At 50.4% G+C, this 17128-nt stretch overlaps 4 protein-coding genes across 4 annotated transcripts; 3 read left to right on the forward strand and 1 right to left on the reverse strand.

The window, feature by feature from the left end:
* Window positions 1-725: 725 nt before the first annotated feature.
* On the forward strand, window positions 726-1553 carry LAESUDRAFT_623292 (ICMT-domain-containing protein; the record flags this gene model as incomplete). Its single annotated transcript, XM_040903302.1, has 2 exons — window positions 726-842; window positions 930-1553. Coding segments are annotated over 2 exons (741 nt in total), but the record flags the coding sequence as incomplete, so codon positions are not given.
* A 2274-nt stretch (window positions 1554-3827) lies between these two features.
* Window positions 3828-5495, forward strand: LAESUDRAFT_731392 (septin). Its single transcript, XM_040910039.1, has 6 exons — window positions 3828-3929; window positions 3985-4036; window positions 4096-4444; window positions 4508-4625; window positions 4679-5134; window positions 5196-5495. Exons 1-6 carry the CDS (start codon window positions 3870-3872, stop codon window positions 5316-5318), a joined length of 1158 nt encoding a protein of 385 aa, XP_040759038.1. The 5' UTR covers window positions 3828-3869; the 3' UTR covers window positions 5319-5495.
* A 973-nt stretch (window positions 5496-6468) lies between these two features.
* LAESUDRAFT_815994 (glycoside hydrolase family 71 protein) lies at window positions 6469-8113 on the forward strand (the record flags this gene model as incomplete). The annotated part of the gene is made up of 7 exons (XM_040914737.1): window positions 6469-6743; window positions 6791-6850; window positions 6905-7044; window positions 7133-7201; window positions 7241-7576; window positions 7641-7795; window positions 7853-8113. 7 exons carry the CDS (start codon window positions 6469-6471, stop codon window positions 8111-8113), a joined length of 1296 nt encoding a protein of 431 aa, XP_040759039.1.
* A 456-nt stretch (window positions 8114-8569) lies between these two features.
* On the reverse strand, window positions 8570-11401 carry LAESUDRAFT_763890 (P-loop containing nucleoside triphosphate hydrolase protein; the record flags this gene model as incomplete). Its single annotated transcript, XM_040913348.1, has 10 exons — window positions 8570-8744; window positions 8806-9166; window positions 9220-9342; window positions 9395-9470; window positions 9514-9675; window positions 9731-10692; window positions 10746-10867; window positions 10930-10988; window positions 11094-11207; window positions 11270-11401. 10 exons carry the CDS (start codon window positions 11399-11401, stop codon window positions 8570-8572), a joined length of 2286 nt encoding a protein of 761 aa, XP_040759040.1.
* Between the last annotated feature and the right edge of the window lie 5727 nt (window positions 11402-17128).

The following is a 17128-nucleotide window of genomic DNA, read 5'->3' on the forward strand; positions in this document are numbered from 1 at the left end:
TCTGGTCGTGCCTCGCGGTGATACCTTTGTGAAACTTGGCATGTTCCTTTTTCTGGTGTGAGAGTTCCATTATCAGGGCAGTCATTGCTTGGCTGTGGGTTTCCTTTGGCGTAAACATAGGGTATGTATGTATACGCTGAGCGAATCTGGATATCTGTGGAGCGCTGAGATATGGACGTCGGACACTTGCCCGCGATGCATGACTGGTCTACGCATGTATTTCCGATGCGCAAAGTGCCCATGAGCATCGTATTATTTGAAGATGCTAGGTGCATTTCAATCTGCAAAGCTCAACTCCTCACGCAGCCTGGTGTAGATTAGTCTGAAATGCTTGACCAAGTATGGTTGCGGCATGAGGATGATAAACCTGTCAGGGTACGCTCAGTCTGTGCCACGATAACTGTCAAGCACTACAGCGCCTCGAGGCCTCGCACTCGCAACAACATCACAGGTTCTACTTCGGCTCAGCTCGCAGATCTCGTCAACATAAATGCGAGAAGGAAGGATAGTTCAGAAGCACGGGAGTACGGCAGCGCTTCTTCCTATGGGCGCGTCGAGCCTTCTCCTCTATACTTTTATCTGTTCAAACACAGTCCGCGAGTGCAAAGCCCGCCCGCGTCCGCCCTCCGCTGGCAGCGACACTCCCCAACCCATCGACCCAGATGTCGGTGTTTCTCCTGTTCGAGTGCCCGCTCCCTTATGACCCTGTCACGATTGCAGCCCTGCTTAAGATCGCGCTCCTGCTGACAGCGGGCGTGTCAGTGCACCTCTCACTCTCGCCGCCAAATCCACCGGCGCCACCCAAGCATTGCATTCCGCAGAGGAGCTTCTTCGAGCGATGTGTACGATGGGTCACATTCTGTAGCAAGGTTTGCGCCCACTCTGTCAGTACACATAGAACAAAAGGGCTGAATACAAGCTCCACCCAGATGATGGTCTGGCTTGAAACCGTCCTCGATGCACTCGCCACTTCTTCCGTCGCCTTCCCCTCCCTTCCTCATGCACCTCTTTCCTCGCATCTCACATGCCCGTCGTCATCCGCAGCACAAACACTCATCGCGCCGTCGCTCCTGCTCGTTGTGGGCATGCTATTCACGCTGTTCGGCGCGATCCTTCGGCTTATTTGCTATAAGACGCTCGGGCCGATGTTCACTTTCGAACTTGCGATCACGCCAATGCATGCGCTTGTCACGCACGGGCCATACGCGTACGTGCGCCATCCGAGCTATACGGGCGTGTACATGACGCTGCTTGGCGCGACTGCCGTGGCGCTCGCCCCAGGCACCTGGCTGCGCGAATGCTGGTTGCAAATTGGATATGGCTGCTGCAACGCCCCCTTTTCAGAGACGAATACGCATCGGTGGACATTTGGCGCCGGTATATTCTTCGCGTGGTTCGCGCTAGCATTTTGGATTCTTAAGGTGGTGTACGCGCTGAGGAGCACAAACAGGAGGCTTGTGACAGAAGACACGGAGCTCAGGCACACATTTGGACTTGCGTGGGAGTCCTATGCGGATAGGGTACGCTGGAGGTTGCTGCCCGGGGTTTACTGAGCTGTGTTAGGATGTGGTTTTGATTACACGCGTATCATATTGAAAATGTCGGTAACATACTCACGATCAACAGCCTCATGTGCTGCACCTATCATGTTCCTGAGTCTCAGCATCCAATCTCTCCCGCCTTCGTCCCTGAGAGGATCCCTTTTCTGTTGAACCATGAGCTCGCCGCCAGTTGCGATATATTGCCCATCGCCGGGAGCACGCGGCAGGTTTTCATACATCCCAGCATTGCAATTATCGCATGATACGAGCTCTCGAGTCAAATAATTACGAGATAATGCAGGACTGAACAGATCCTAAGCTTCGGGTCGTGCCAAATGTCACAGCGAACGCGTTCCTTCTCGGTAGCCGTTTGCGATCAGGATCGACATCAAGGACAGATCCAGCTGAGATGGCTGTGTTCACCTCAGGGCGTGCGCCTGCCCGAGGTGCATACCATATTAGAGTCCAGGACCTGCAATTCATTCCAATAGACATACCATGACACTCAGCTTCACCAGCGCAAGCACAATGTTGGCCAGATTGCTTCGCAAAATCTCCGGACGTGTTGGTTCCTCCAACGCCTCTATGAAATCCTCCATGTACAGCCTGAAGAACCGCCCAGGCATGCTCCGCCTTGCCGCTCCAGCCGTTGCTGCGCAGACGGTACAGGCAAGGACTCAACACCTATACAAGGGGAAGGGGGTCAAAGATGCTCTGCTGCTGCAACAGTGGAGGAGACCAGTACAGACGTGTACGCATCAATGGACCGATCCTAACAAGGTCTTGGTTTGCCAAGTCGTCTGCCTTCAACTTCATTTTTAGCATGCATTCTTGATCTTCACCTCTCCGAAGAGGAACAGCAGAACGTCGCCGGTTCCTCCGCTCGATGTACCGTGGATAGAGTCCTGATCGCTGCCTCTACGTGGTGTGGCTCGGTTCCTGAGCATAGAATACTTCGACAAGGAAGGAATATCCACGAAGGCTAAGTAACAGAGCCGATTCACCGTATCGTGATATCTAGAAATACACCGGAAATTTACGGCGCCGAGGGACGCAGATGTGACGATGATCTTGCCACGGCTTGACGGAGGAGCATACCGTCTGTGTTGTAATTGAGGAACATCATTGTTGGTTGAGTCGTGTTTTCGAGTAGCCAGTCAGCTCGCCAGGTGATACTGCACAGCGTCGCTAGACGTCTCGCATAGTATGATTGGATGCGGCACGCACCGTCCATCTCATCCGCAATTTGCTTCTCCACTGCCATTGCGACGAGGCTATATACGCGCCGCCCTTCGTATGAGAGAAATCTGGGTAACAAACGAATTGAGGTATTCTCGTATGCACACAAGCCTTCCGCTCTCGTGACCAGATACTGTCTGAGACGGAAGATACTCTACTGAGTGTTCTTTCCTAACGAGCCTCTCCACTTTTTACAATGCTCGGTTTAGAGCTAGACTTCTTCGGGCATCAGCTATGATCTGCCGCGAGCCAAGGTCCTGAATCGCCTGTGACTTCTCATCTTCAAGAACTCAACCATATGTGCATACGCGGGAAACGCTTCGCGAGCCTTGCAGATCGTCTTACACTGAGGCGCATGTCTTTCGCCTTGTGAATGGGAAATTCTCTCCCTAATGCGAGACCTAATCCAGTGAGTATCGTGCATATGATTATATTGAAAGAAAGGAGTACCATCGCCTTCTGTACTTGTTGTGCGGTGACCTTTCTAGGCAGGAACCAAATGACGGCCGTTGTCAACTGGTGATTTGGACAACGCTCTATTCGCATCGGTGAAATGGGAGGAGTTTTCTGGTTATGAGAAGGGTTTTCTATTGTAGCGTCATGAAAATACCAATCACGTCGCGACGCTTCGACACGCTAAGAAACCATCATCTCTTATGCGATATGTCGCCACCTTTGCCAAACAAATGCACGGCAGATGTCAATCAAAAGCTGGGAGGAAGAGGCATGTCTGTCTCACGCACTTTATGTTGATGAAGCCATGATTGAACAAGTTCCATAGACCAAGGCTTCCTGTAGAGACTCATCATGGAAAGTGACAGATTTCTAGTGAGCACACAGCACAGTTAGCACTTATAATATTTAGTCAGATGTTTGCATCTGTGCCGAGGCGAACAAGCATGCAAGATATTTAAGAATCAAATCCTTAGACAAGTTGATGTTTGCGGCCACAGCGGTGGCCAAACACAGACAAACCCATTTGCCACAGGGACCGACTGTGCTGTCGTTCACTGCGTCCAGCGTGTCGCGCTCTCGTCACTGTCCTGCCCTCTCTCTCCTGCATTACCCTTGTCTTCACTTTTCAATATAATGGCCGCTACTCCCCCTCCCATGTCTGATGGCATTGGTATTGCCAACCTTCCTAATCAGGTCCGTGCGTAGCCACTAGGAATGAAAGTCGGTCTGACGATGTTTCGTGTGGCAGAGGCACAAGATCGTTGCCAAGCGGGGGACCCATTTTACTGTCATGGTTGTCGGTATGTCACAATGTGCATGATTTTACACCTGGGAGACTGGCACTACAATACCTTTGCAGGCGAGTCCGGTCTCGGGAAGACCACACTCGTCAACACGCTCTTCTCGACGGAGCTCTCGCCTCCGAAGAACTACAGCCGCCGTCACCAACGACAGCTCGACAAGCTCACAGAAGTCGAGATTATTAAAGCAGAGCTTGAGGAGAAGCAGTTCAAGACGAAGCTCACCGTCATCGATACGCCCGGCTTTGGTGACTACGTCAACAACCGCGACTCGTGGGCGCCGATTGTTGACTTCATCGACGACCAGCATGAAGCATACATGCGCCAGGAGCAGCAGCCTGAGAGGAAGGACAAGATTGACTTGAGGGTGCACGCGTGCCTCTACTTCATCAGGGCAACTGGACATACGTGAGCTGGCGTGATCAGTCAAATCACGGAGAGCCGTTCTAACCCCCTGCCGATGTCCGTCAGGCTCAAGCCTCTTGATATTGAGATCATGAAGCGTCTTGGTACTCGTGTCAACCTCATCCCGGTCATTGCCAAGGCGGACACGCTCACTCAGAATGATCTGTTCACCTTCAAACAACGGGTTCGTCTCGACGGCCGCTCGTGTGTATTTTACTCGTATTGACTTGTATGCAGATCCGCGATGTCATCCAAGCGCAGGGCATCCAAATTTACCAGCCGCCCATCGAACCTGACGACGAGGCCTCCGCGGAACACGCACGCATCCTCTCCGAGGCTATGCCATTCTCGATCATTGGATCGACTGAAGACGTGACAACGAGCGACGGGCGTGTCGTCAAGGGGCGTGAGTACCTCTGGGGTGTCGCTGAGGTCGAGAACGAGAACCACTGTGACTTCCGCAAGCTACGCTCGCTGCTCATCCGCACGCATATGCTCGACCTCATCTCGACAACGGAGGAGATGCACTATGAAAACTACCGCCAGGGCCAGATGGAGACGCGCAAACCGGGCGAGTCCAAACCGCGGAAATTCGAGAACCCCAAGTTCAAGGAAGAGGAGGAGCAGCTCCGCAAGCGTTTCACGGAGCAGGTCAAGGCCGAGGAGGCCCGTTTCAGGCAATGGGAGCAGCATGTGCGTAGCCGACATTCTTCATGTCTATCAGCCGCATTATTGACTTTGACCTACGCCACAGCTCATTCAAGAGCGCGATCGCCTCAACAAGGACCTCGAGCTGGCGCATGGTGCCATCAAATCGCTGGAGGCCGAGTTGGACAATCTTCAGGGTGGCTATGGCAGAGGTACCAGCAGGCGATAGAGGGCTATTGGACGGACATCGTCGGACGTTTGTTATTTCCGTACCGTTTCTGGCTCGATGATGATACCCTAACATACATACGTCGCTCCTTTAGCTCGCTGGATCCCCGATCTCGCCGTCTTTCGTTACGTACTACTTGGCTGACTTGGGATAATATTCATAGTATCATTACAACGTGCCGTTGTCAATGCTGTTTACATTGACGTGTTAGCTGGACACCTCTTGGCGAAGAACAGACCAAGGTAGCTATGTTTCAAGAACATCCAAGGATAGAACTGAATTATAAGACGGCGTGCGACGTTGCAGGTGAATAAGCAACTGTGAAGGGAGCAAAATCAAGAACGAGACGGGAAAGCATATAGCTATGTGCTCACAGATACTTGTCGATAGCGGCAGTCCGCGCTGTCTGAGAATGCAAAGGTGCAACAGCATCGGGGTGTGGTGGAGTGTGGCGGCGGCGTGCGCATGTAGCTATGGTCTCAGCCTGAGCATAAGCCTGAACGACTAGTGTCTTCCTGTACGACTCGGGCTGATTTATGAGCCTATGCGCATCCTTCCCGTACCCAGGCTGCATACGGTTCATACTCCCTCTAGACCGTCTAATCTCGCGTCTGGTTTTACTTGTAGCACATGTATGACAGTAGCCATTGCAATGCTTCTGCAAGTAATAGCAAAGGCAAGCCTATTCACTAGGATCAGGTGATGGTGACGGTATGACGGTATGAGTCTCGCAGTTTCATGTAGTTTCTCGCTCAGCTTTACTCCCTCACTTTGATAGGATCAACGGGTGATCATGCACATGGATGCGATTCCAATCAACCGATATGGGAAGTTGCCGACGACCAATGTTCAGGGTTGCGACCATGCGCCCCAGCTCTCGCGTGAGCATCTTGCATTATAGTAACTATTTTGGCTTCGTGTCGACCATGCTACTTCATTGCATAGCTGAACTCTATCGCAAAGCGTGTACCTCGGAATGAATGAACACCATGTCGGATGTCAAGAGAATCATTCATAGATGCAGTTGCTTCCATTCTAGATCGCTCGTGAATATGCATAAATTCTAAGGTTCGCGCAATGGTACCTTGTGTGCAGGACTGGCCACCCACCTCCTCCGAGGCTACTCGGTGGATTATTTCCTCCACCAAGAATGTTCTCCCCTAGGTTCTTGGTTGTCGCAGCCTTTTCATCGACTCTCGTCCGCTTTTGTGGCGCTCGTCCTCAGCCGTCAACTAGGAGATCTGAACTAGCCAACAGCTCTACTTCGGGTAAATATGTTGTAGCGCACCATATAGTAGGGAACACCTATGATTACACCACGGACGACTGGTCGTCGGACATTCAACTGGCGTATGACTGTGGTCTTGATGGCTTTGCACTTAACGTCGGCTCGGACTATTGGGAGTCCTCGTATGTCGCTGATGCGTGAGTCTCTCGCCTTGCGACATATCACGCTAAAACATAATTGTTAGATACACCGCGGCTGAGGATCTTGGGCTTAACTTCAAGTTGTTCATATCCTTCGACATGACGTGCGCCTTCTCTGGTTTCATCTCTACCCTCGCTGACACTCTGCATGCTGGCAGCTCGTTGGCGTTTAACACTGTAGACGACGCTGCCGCCCTGCGGGACTACGTCACTAGCTATGCATCGAACGACTACCAGCTGAAGATCAACGATCACATTTTAATTACTACTTTCGCCGGATCTGATTGTACCATTCAATGTAAGCTTTATCCGTCATATAAATGGCTTCTAGCTGAAGCAGAATACTCAGTGGAACGGTGGATGGCCGACCTCACTCCAGCCTTCAGATATTCCCGGCGACCTGAATCAACCAATCTTTGACAGCGCCATCACTTCCGAATTGAAAGAGTACCTCGGTGTGTTTACCACGGACGAGCAATAGCTGAGTGGCCTAGAGGATCTGACTAGTTCTGATGGCGTCATAACGTATATCGCCGCCGTGAGCCCTTGGTTGTTCACTCACTATGGGGTAGACTCGTACGACAAAAACCCGCTCCTTCACCGTGATGTCTTCACAACTCCAGACTGTATGAAATCCTGGGTGCAGTTCATCTACCTCGCGGACTACCATTTATGGAACGCCCGTTGGGAGACGATAATTGAGAACCGTGATGATGTGGACATCGTCGAGATCCCGACATGGAACGACTATGGCGAATCGCACTATATCGGGCCGATTGAGGGTGATCAGCCCAATTCACAAGACTGGGTCGATGTAATGCCTCATGAGGGTGCGTGTACCGGTCGTTGATCCTCGATATTCTTCGTCAACTGAATGGGGTTATATCATGGTAGGATGGTTGGCGATGCTAGATGACTATGCGACCGTGTTCCGTTCAGGTATCTACCCCGAGATCACGGAAGATCAGCTCTACATATGGGCTCGTCCACACCCGAAGCTTGCAACCGCAAGTGATGACTCCGTCGGGGACCCTACTAATTATCAACTTGTGCGTATTTGCGTTTCACTTGTCAGCAGTCACTTGATCGATCACGGTGATTCGCAGATGGAGGATGTCCTCTGGGCAGCTGTGTTCGCGAAAGCCTCTGCTACAGTCGAGTTGACGACCTCTGTCACCACGACCATCACCGTCCCTTCGGGTGTAGCAAAGACGTATATGGTTCTCGCGACAGGATACGGAATGTCAGGCAAGATCATTCGCGACGACGATACGGTGGTGTCCGTCGATCCGGGAGATGCGTACACCTTCGAGGCTGATCCAGAATACTACAATCTCAATGCATACGTCGCCTACGCGAAGGCTTGACGTAAAGGGATGCATCCGAAGCCACGGCTTTGTGAGGGATTGCATTTGACCCTATCCCTCCAGTCGCAGCGTAAGTGAGACCATTGGTCGGTTAGCCTATTGTACGAAGCTCACTCTACATGCATCTGTCTTTGCATTAGAATCCTTGCTATAGCTCTTTCTGACCATATTTGTTTTCTATGTACGATCCTCTCTTGCTCCGTGTGTACCCAAGGATCGCTATAATCTCTCTGAGGCCATGTTGTAAGCAACGTAAAACCAAGTGAAGTGCACTCTATTCACAATCTCTCGCGTATCAGCACTACGAACCCCCCCTGGATAATAGCAAAATTGCCGAGACTGTTGTGCCAATTATTACAGTACTCTCCCGAACGGGGACCAATTGAACAGAAAACACCGATCTATCATAGAGCATCTAAGCATTGCAACGACATACAATCACACCAACAGTGCCCTCTATTGGCCCCTTCGTGCTTTCTTAGACGGTCGGACCAATTTCCCATTCGTATCCCCAGCATCCATGCCCGCCGCCTTTCTCAGACGCTTGTTTTGCACTCGCTGCAGAGCGCGCTTCGTCTCTCCGTCAGCGAACGTATCCAGGTCGTAGTAATTCGAAGCAAATTCAAGCAACCTACATAATGTATTATGCATGAGCGTGCATTTCAAAGCGAAGAAAGGAAACTTTGGCCTACCATTCAGGTCTAATTTCCGTGACTGTACGGATATAGGGCTTGGTCGTCAGTACGAACTCGTTGAAGATAACCCACTCCGGCTGAGTATCAAGCCCACATGAAGGGTGCAGGCTCACGACCTGGTTGTCTTTGACCGTGAGATAGGCACCCTTCTCGCCTTCCTTATGCGCAACCTGCATGAAAAAGCCGCACACAAGGGCTTGTCGCACGTTCATGTACAGCTTTCGCTGGTCTTGGGTCGAGACGAGGGCAATCTCGTATCGCTCCATCGTCCGCTCCAACTGCGAGCGCACGTTGTCTGCCTGTGCAAGCGCGCGTTGCGAGAGGTAGTTATTCCACGCCCAACTTCGGTCATGCGCATCTGGGCACGTAAGTAAGAAAACAATCGAGCTGTCGAACGCCACGGGGACTCACTCTGTACGTAGTTGTTGTAAACGTTCAGCAACGTGAGGTGGTCGCCGTCCGGGACGGTCAGCAGCGCCTTCGCAGCGTCGGCTTCTCTCCGCTGATTAGGCGGACGTAGCCAGACGTTGGGCACTGAATAAAGTATCAGTGACGTGATTAGCATTGCCTAAATCAGATAGCTCACCTGAAAGCATCGCGACGATTGTGAGGATCTCATTGCTGCAGTTAAACTCGGGGCTGACGATCAGCATCTTCGCCATCTGCAGTAGGTTCATTAGTGATGTTAGGACAGCGCAAGAACACAACTAGACATGCCTGAGGGTCAAGAGGGAACTCGGCCATAATTTCGCCAAGCGGCGTCAGTCTGCCTTCATCATCCAGCGCGGCCAGGTAGTTGAGGAGCTCGAGGGCGCGCATCAATGTCTCCGGTGCCGGTGCATCAACATAATCGAATCGCACAAGGTCCTACAAGACAGCCAAATCAGAGCCCAGGTCATGCAGTCATCGCAATGAAACGTACCTGTATACCCAGCTTCACCAGCTCTAAGACCGTATTGGCCAGGTTGCTCCGCAATATCTCCGGATGTGTTTGTTCTTCCAGCTCCTTCATGAAATCCTTCTCTGTATACAGCCGGAAGCACTTCCCAGGCCTGGTCCGCCCCGCCCTTCCAGCTCGTTGCTGCGCAGATGCTTTCGAAATCGGGCTGACAAGTAAGGACTCGACCCTTATACGCGGATTGTACACCTTTTGCTTCGAAAAGCCCGGGTCAACGACATAGACAATACCATCGATCGTGAGCGAGGTCTCCGCGATGTTAGTTGATATGACAACCTTGCGGCCAGGCGGCCCATCAGGCGTCCGAGGTGGCGGCGGTGGGTCGAAAATGCGCTGCTGCTGCTGCGGCGGGAGAGATGAGTACAGAGGGATGCACACCAGCGGACCGACGCTGCCAGGATCTTGGTTCATCAAATCGTCTGCTTCCAACTTGATTTTCCTGCAAGCATCCTCAATCTCCTCCTCCCCAGTGAGGAACAGCAGAATGTCACCAGGCTCCTCAGCCCGATGAATCATCAGCACGGTCCTGATCGCCGCCTCCACGTAGTCGGGCTCTGGCTCCTGCGTATAGAATACCTCCACCGGATGACTACGTCCAGGGACCTTGAACAATGGAGCTGGCTCCCCGGATTGTGATAGTGAGAAGTACTTTTGGAACTTGAGGGCATCAAGCGTTGCAGACATGACAATAATCTTGAGGTCGGTACGCCGCTTCGCAAGGGACTTGAGCAGACCCATCAGGATGTCCGTCGCTAGTGTGCGTTCGTGCGCTTCGTCCAGGATGATCGTCGAGTATCGCTCCAGATTGGGATCGTTCATGGCTTCACGTAGGAGCATGCCGTCCGTCATGTACTTTAGGAACGTCGTACCTGGCTCGGTCATGTCTTCAAAACGTATCGAGTAGCCGACCTGCTTGCCAAGTGGAACTATAGAGGAATGTCAGACACCTATACTGCACGGTATGTTAGAAGCCACACACCGTCCATCTCATCCGCAACGCGTTTCGCCACCGACATCGCTGCTACACGACGAGGCTGTGTGCATGCCACCATCTTGCCCTTCGTGTGAGGGAGATCCGAAAAGCAGACGAACTGCGGTATCCTGGTATCCAAGTAAGCTTCTGCTCTCATGGTCAGATATTTCTCCGACAGAAATTCTCTTACTGAGTAGTCTTCCCCGACCCCGTCTCCCCAACCATCACGATAACCTGATTATCGCTGAACTTTCTCGGACATCAGTTACGTTCTCCCGCCAGCCGAGGGTGATCTGTGCCTGAAGCAGACTCTGACCTTCCCTCATGAAGACAACGTGAAAGTGCGGGGCTTACCATCTTCAAGAATTCGTTCATTTGCGCATAGACGGGCAGCTTTTTACGGACTTCCAATATCTTCTTGTATTGAGGCGTAAGAGGCTGCTTCGTGAATGGGTTGATGTTACCTTCCTATGTCAATTACTTGCTTGTGAGTGTCTTGAGGACAGCCAATTTAGCGAGAAATCGCATACCATTGCTTTTTGCACCTGTTGCGAGGTGACCTTCCTAGGCAAGAAGCCGAATAACGGTTCCTTGTCAGCGAGCGGTTTCGCGGAGGCGGAGCCTTTCAACGGAGGAGCCTTCGTGTACGGGTTTTCGGACATGGCAAAAAACATTGGCCAGGAGACAGAAGAGATGGAAGAAGAAGAATGCCCGCAGAGATATGGACGAGCAAGGATGACTGTGGCGGACGCGCAAACGTGGGATCTTGCTCAGCGCTAATGCGGCAATTGCCGAAATTGTCTCGTGACCAGCGCGGCGTTAATCATGCCCGTGTCACGCGTGGCGTCACGAAGTCATCTCGCACACCGCAGACATGAAGCGTTTTGCACACGTGGCAAATGCTTAGCAAATGTCGACAGGTTTTTTGTCTTTGTGATCTCAATTTGCTATGGTTCCTTCCTACATTCCATATTAAGTATTTGCATATAGTGTGTTGGAGGCAGAAATTTAAAATCATATATTTTAAGAAATGACACCATTTTCAAACTCATCAAATACATTTAAAAACTGAGCGCTGTTGAATGTAATCATACATTTTTGAAATCCAAACCATCACATGTATAAAATACCCAGTAGCAGAGAAGGTGTAATTATGCCTACATTCTACTTCCAGAAGTCATTCTAACCAAGATTACTTGAATGAAAGTCATTCGTAATTACATCTTCATCTGCTACTGGGTATTTTATACATGTGATGGTTTGCAATTCAAAAATGTATGATTACATTCAACAGCACTCAAATTCTAAATGTATTTGGTGAGTTTGAAAATGTTTCATGATTTAAATTTCTGCCTCCAACATATTATATGCAAATACTTAATACAGAATGTGGGAAGGAACCATAGCAAATTGAGATCACAAAGGCAAAAAACCTGTTGACATTTGCTAAGCATTTGCCACGTGTGCAAATCGCTTCATGTCTGCGGTGGCACCTGGAAGCTTGAAGCAAGATTGTTAACATCATCAGACTTGGGGCTGTCGGCGCTGCGTTCCGCACGCCCAGTTCTGAATGACCAGTGGAAAGTGTGTTCGGCACGATAGTGAAAGAACGATGGACGTGTTATAATTCATCATGGAGGGTACAAAGTTACAGAGTTCGTTAGCAAGAGGAGTTCAGTACATTATTTTTTATTTTTTTTTGGCATTTATTTCTATCTCACGCCATGTGCAGCGTTTAAAGGGAGGGTGTACAGGCATGGGCGTACACTACGGTGCAGCGCATCTCAGGGTATGTATGAAGAAGGGACAAAAGGCAAAGCGGTGGGGCCGTGGGTGTAGCAGTCAGCCCAGGTCAAAAGGCGTGGAGCTCGCAGAGGTAAAAGCTGGAGTGGTCGCGATGAAAAATGTGAGACAATCCAAGCCCTCGGGGTGTTTCCATAGGTGGCGGAGGTGGGTGCGTGAGGGAGTGGCGGTGCCGAATAGTGTATGCCGGGCATCATCATGCAGCGGGCAGCTAAGTAGTGTGTGGGTGCGTGAGTTAAGGAGCACAGGGTTGCAAATGCACCCACGAAAACTTCGGTGGTAACGTGAATTGAAGAAAGTGCCGATGTGGCCATGGCTGACGACAGCCTGGACAAAGCGGCCATTGGTGTTTCGAGAATAAACTCCGAAGCAGAAAACGGAATGAAGAGTGGTGGAAGGGGCCCAGGGCCAGGCTTCACGCAAAGCAGTGGGTCGATCAGTAGCCATGTATTCCACCTGCCAGAAGGAGGTCACTCGCTCGCGCGCCCACCGCTGCACCCATGCAATTGTGGAGCAGATGCTTTCAGGTTGGGACACAGCCATCCGGGCGAGGTGGTCGGCCACTTCGTTACCCAGTACACCGCGGTGACCAGGTACCCAAACCAGCGTTATTTTTAAATTAGGGAAATTGCCCATGAGCGGCGTGAGATGGCGACGAAAGGTGACGGAGAAAGGCTGCCCCGGGTGGGGGCTCAAAGAAAAAAGGAAAGATAGGGCTGTGTGGTTGTCTGCACAGATGTAGATGGTGGAAATGTTGGGGTAGGCATTAAGAAAGCTTCGAAAATAAGAGGACACGGTCGTGATGGCAAAGAGCTCTGCGTCAAAGACCTCAGCTCGATGCCCCATTCCCCATGCTCATTGAAACTTTAGAGCAGAATGATGGTAGATGCACACACCTGCTCCTGCTGCATGATGATGAGGGGCTGGTAGCGGGTGAGAGGTTTGGAAGCTGTCGGTGAACACCCAGAGGGCTGTAAGGTCTGAGAAATGAGTGGATAAAAGAGGGTTTAGAAAGGAGTCTACATGATGAGTTGAGGCTTCCTTGGTGGAAGCCGGAATGAGCGAGGTGACTCGCGTTCTCCACGGGTGTGGCAGCTGCCATGGCGGTTGGAGGAATGGGTTGGTGCACATGGAGTCTCATGGTAACTCCTCTTCCAGAGCAGTGATCGCAGTGTGCTTGGCGTAGTGGTGGTGTATGGACGGATTCAAGAGAGTGAACTGGGGTGGGTATAGGTGGACCTGGTCACTCATGCAGGTGGTGACGGGGTGATGCTGAGGGAGGGTGAGAAGTCATGCGATGGTGAGATTGGAGAGTTGTTGTAGCTGCTGCTTCATCAGGAGTATGCTGGTGATGAGGTTCAGGGTGACCTGTGGAGTGGACTTCCACGTGCCGAGGAACCACTGCAGCACCATGGTTTGGACACGTTCGAGCAGGTGGAATAGGGCCCTCAGTGCACGGGGATTGTACCAGATGGGGCTGCCAAAGGTGAGCACTGGCAAAACAGTAGAGAGGTAAAGGAGGCAGGCTTGAGTGACAGAAATTCCGTGCTGGGTGTTCGCAAGCTGGTGCAGTGCAATGACCCAGGATTGCGCAGGCACTGCCATGACTCGAATGTGATGCTCGAATGATAGGGTACGGTCAAGCCAGAGGCTAAGCCACCGGAGGTAGGGCTTCGGCTCAAGGCGCTCTTGGCGACAGTTCTACTGAAAAGTTAAGGGAGGGTTAGAGGATAAGCCTGCAGCAGACGGGCAGAAATGAATGAGCTCAGTTTTGGACATGCCGATGGTAAGGCCGAGCATGCCAAGGGAATCAGAGATGATGGGCAGGGTGTCCCGTAAAAGGGTAACATTGTGCCATAGCGAGGGGGAAATAATAAGGAGGGTGAAGTCGTCTACGTATCCCACGTATCACAAACTTAGGACGCAGAGTGCCGACTAAGCCTACGACCTTACGATCAAACACTTACTGACTGTTATCGAAGTAAGGATGGACACAAAGATGATCAAGGTAAAGCAGCGACTTGCAAGTGGTCGCTGGTGACACTATATGGATAGACGTAGCAGAGATGAGAATAAGTCTGGGGGACTTATGCGTCTCAGAGCTCTGGCTTATATACATGAGCGGAGGGACCCTTGGTACCCTGATACCCCAGAACCGCTAGCTAATGGACATTGTCTGATTGGTTACCACTACCTGTCAGACTACATGTGTCATGTATGCTGAATCTTCGAACTACTTAGTAAGACCATGGGAATGGTATTGCCTGTAATGGCTACATCTCCGGTGGTGTGGTATCTATCTACCTCGTGTATGTGAACTAATATCCCCTTAAGGACATATCTCCGGTGGCGTGTATCCCCTTCGTTGGATTCTTCCGGAGTCCGACCGTTGCTTCTAGGTGGGATGATATTACTATATAAGTTAGGCTTACCTAATACCAGCGCTACTTGTCACATGTGTGGATATCACGTGATATGTCACGTGACTAGACCTGGACCTTCGGGGCGTCTAGGACTGTTAGTACTTCGCGTACCGGTTCGTTCCTTTCTGAACAGCCTAGCGCTGATGTCAAGTGATGTCTTGGTCACGTGCAGAGGTGAAAACGTGAAAATCTGTGACAGTACCCCCCCTTCTAGACAGTTCGTCCCGAATCTGGCTTTTTTCGTGGTTTCTGGAAGTAATTATCGCCTGTTGAACCAAATCCACGGTGACCTCGGGCTGAGGGTTTGAGGTAATCAACTAGTGAAACGACAGGAGTGATAATACGTTCAATGATAAGTTGAGCAACTCGATCGCCCAAATTGACTGTGAAGTCATCATTTGTATTATTGATTAGCAAAATCTTGATTTCGCCTGTGTATCCCCTGTCGATAACACCAGCACCTACGTCGATGCCTTTGACAGCTAACCCACTTCGTGGTGCAATTCGACCATAGGTCCCTCGAGGTGTTGTAAAGTGAAGTCCTGTGGATACCAATCCTCTTGAGTGTGCTCAGATGGTTGTTGGTTCTGATGCGGCTAAGTCCATTCCAGCATCGTCTTCATGAGCATATTTTGGTGCGTGTGCATTTGGATTGTCTAATGTAATTTGAAGATCTCTAAAATGATCCCAATCATCTCTATCCTGATCATATATCTGAATGGTATCAGTGGCGGGGTCATAGACTTGACCTGTTCTCCTGTGTAGAAAGACGCCATCGACCGGAGTCGTATCAATGAGAGATATTGGTTGAGGTGCGTCAGGATATTTTCTATGAAATTCCTTGATGAGACGCGGAGATTTCTTCAAATTTGCTGCGGGTTCCCAAGTTTCTTCGGCTTTAGAATAACCCTTCCAATGCACCAAATATTGAAGTTTGCCATGAATGACACGAGAGTCGACTATGTATTCGACTTCCCATTCTTCGCCAGTCTTCTTCTTGATAGGAGGACGGGGTCTGAGAGTGCGTTCTGGTATTTCATCTTTGTGGTAGAGCGTGAGCTTGGACGCATGAAAAACTGGATGAACGCCGTATTGTCGCAGCATTTTGAGTCTATATGTGACTGGTCCTAGTTTTTCTACGATTTCGAAGGGTCCATCTCTCCGTTGTGCCAATTTGGCTCCCGATGTCTGCCAATCCTTAGTGGAGAGTAATACTTGATCTCCAACTTTGAAAGGTGCGGGTCGTACGGATTGATCGTAGTACCACTTCATGTGCTCAGCTGCCAATAGAATGGCTGCTTTTGCTTGCTCTTGCGCTTCTACTCGTGCCTGCATTATGGAATCTAGCGTATTATGTTTTATGGGGTCCATTATTGTTGGTTCTGCACGTGGGTGTCTACCGTATTCGACAAAGAATGGTGAATTCTTAGTGGTTTCAGAAGCCTGATTGTTATAGGCGAATTCGGCAGTTGGAAGTAAAGTACTCCAATCTTCCACGCGTTTATCGGTATAAATACGAAGATATTGCTCTAGCGACTGATTTGTTCTTTCAGTTTGACCATCGGTCTCCGGATGATATGCCGATGACATTGTGGATTGTATTCCAAGGAGTTTGCATACTTCCTGGAATAATGCGCTTGCAAACTGAGTACCTCTATCCGAGATAATCTGTCTCGGAAGACCATGCTGTGTCCATACCCTCTCATAGAAGGTACGAGCAAGGTCTGACGATGAGAACTCATTGGTGATTGCAAAGAAATGCGCTCGTTTGGTCAAACGATCGACAACTACCATAATTGCGTTGAATCCATGAGATTCTGGTAATTGAGTGATTAAGTCGACAGAGACAATTTTCCAAGGTTCTGTTGGAACCTCATTTGGCTGTAATTCTCCGTATTTTGGCTGATTGATGTTCTTGTTGCATTGACAAAGGTCGCAAGAACCAACATACTTTTTGACGTAAGTGGACATTCCCGGCCACCAGTAATTACGAGATAACATCTCATATGTCTTCCATCTTCCAGGATGACCTGCACTGGCAGCTTCATGATGACGCTGAACGATTTCTCGTCTAAGTGATTCCTTATTATCTGCTTTCGGCACATAGATTTTGCCTCGGTATAATAATATCCCACTTTCAAAGTTCCAGTCTTCGAGTCCTTT

Source organism: Laetiporus sulphureus (genome assembly GCF_001632365.1).
Source record: "Laetiporus sulphureus 93-53 unplaced genomic scaffold LAESUscaffold_63, whole genome shotgun sequence".
Taxonomy (NCBI): Eukaryota; Fungi; Basidiomycota; class Agaricomycetes; order Polyporales; family Laetiporaceae; genus Laetiporus; species Laetiporus sulphureus.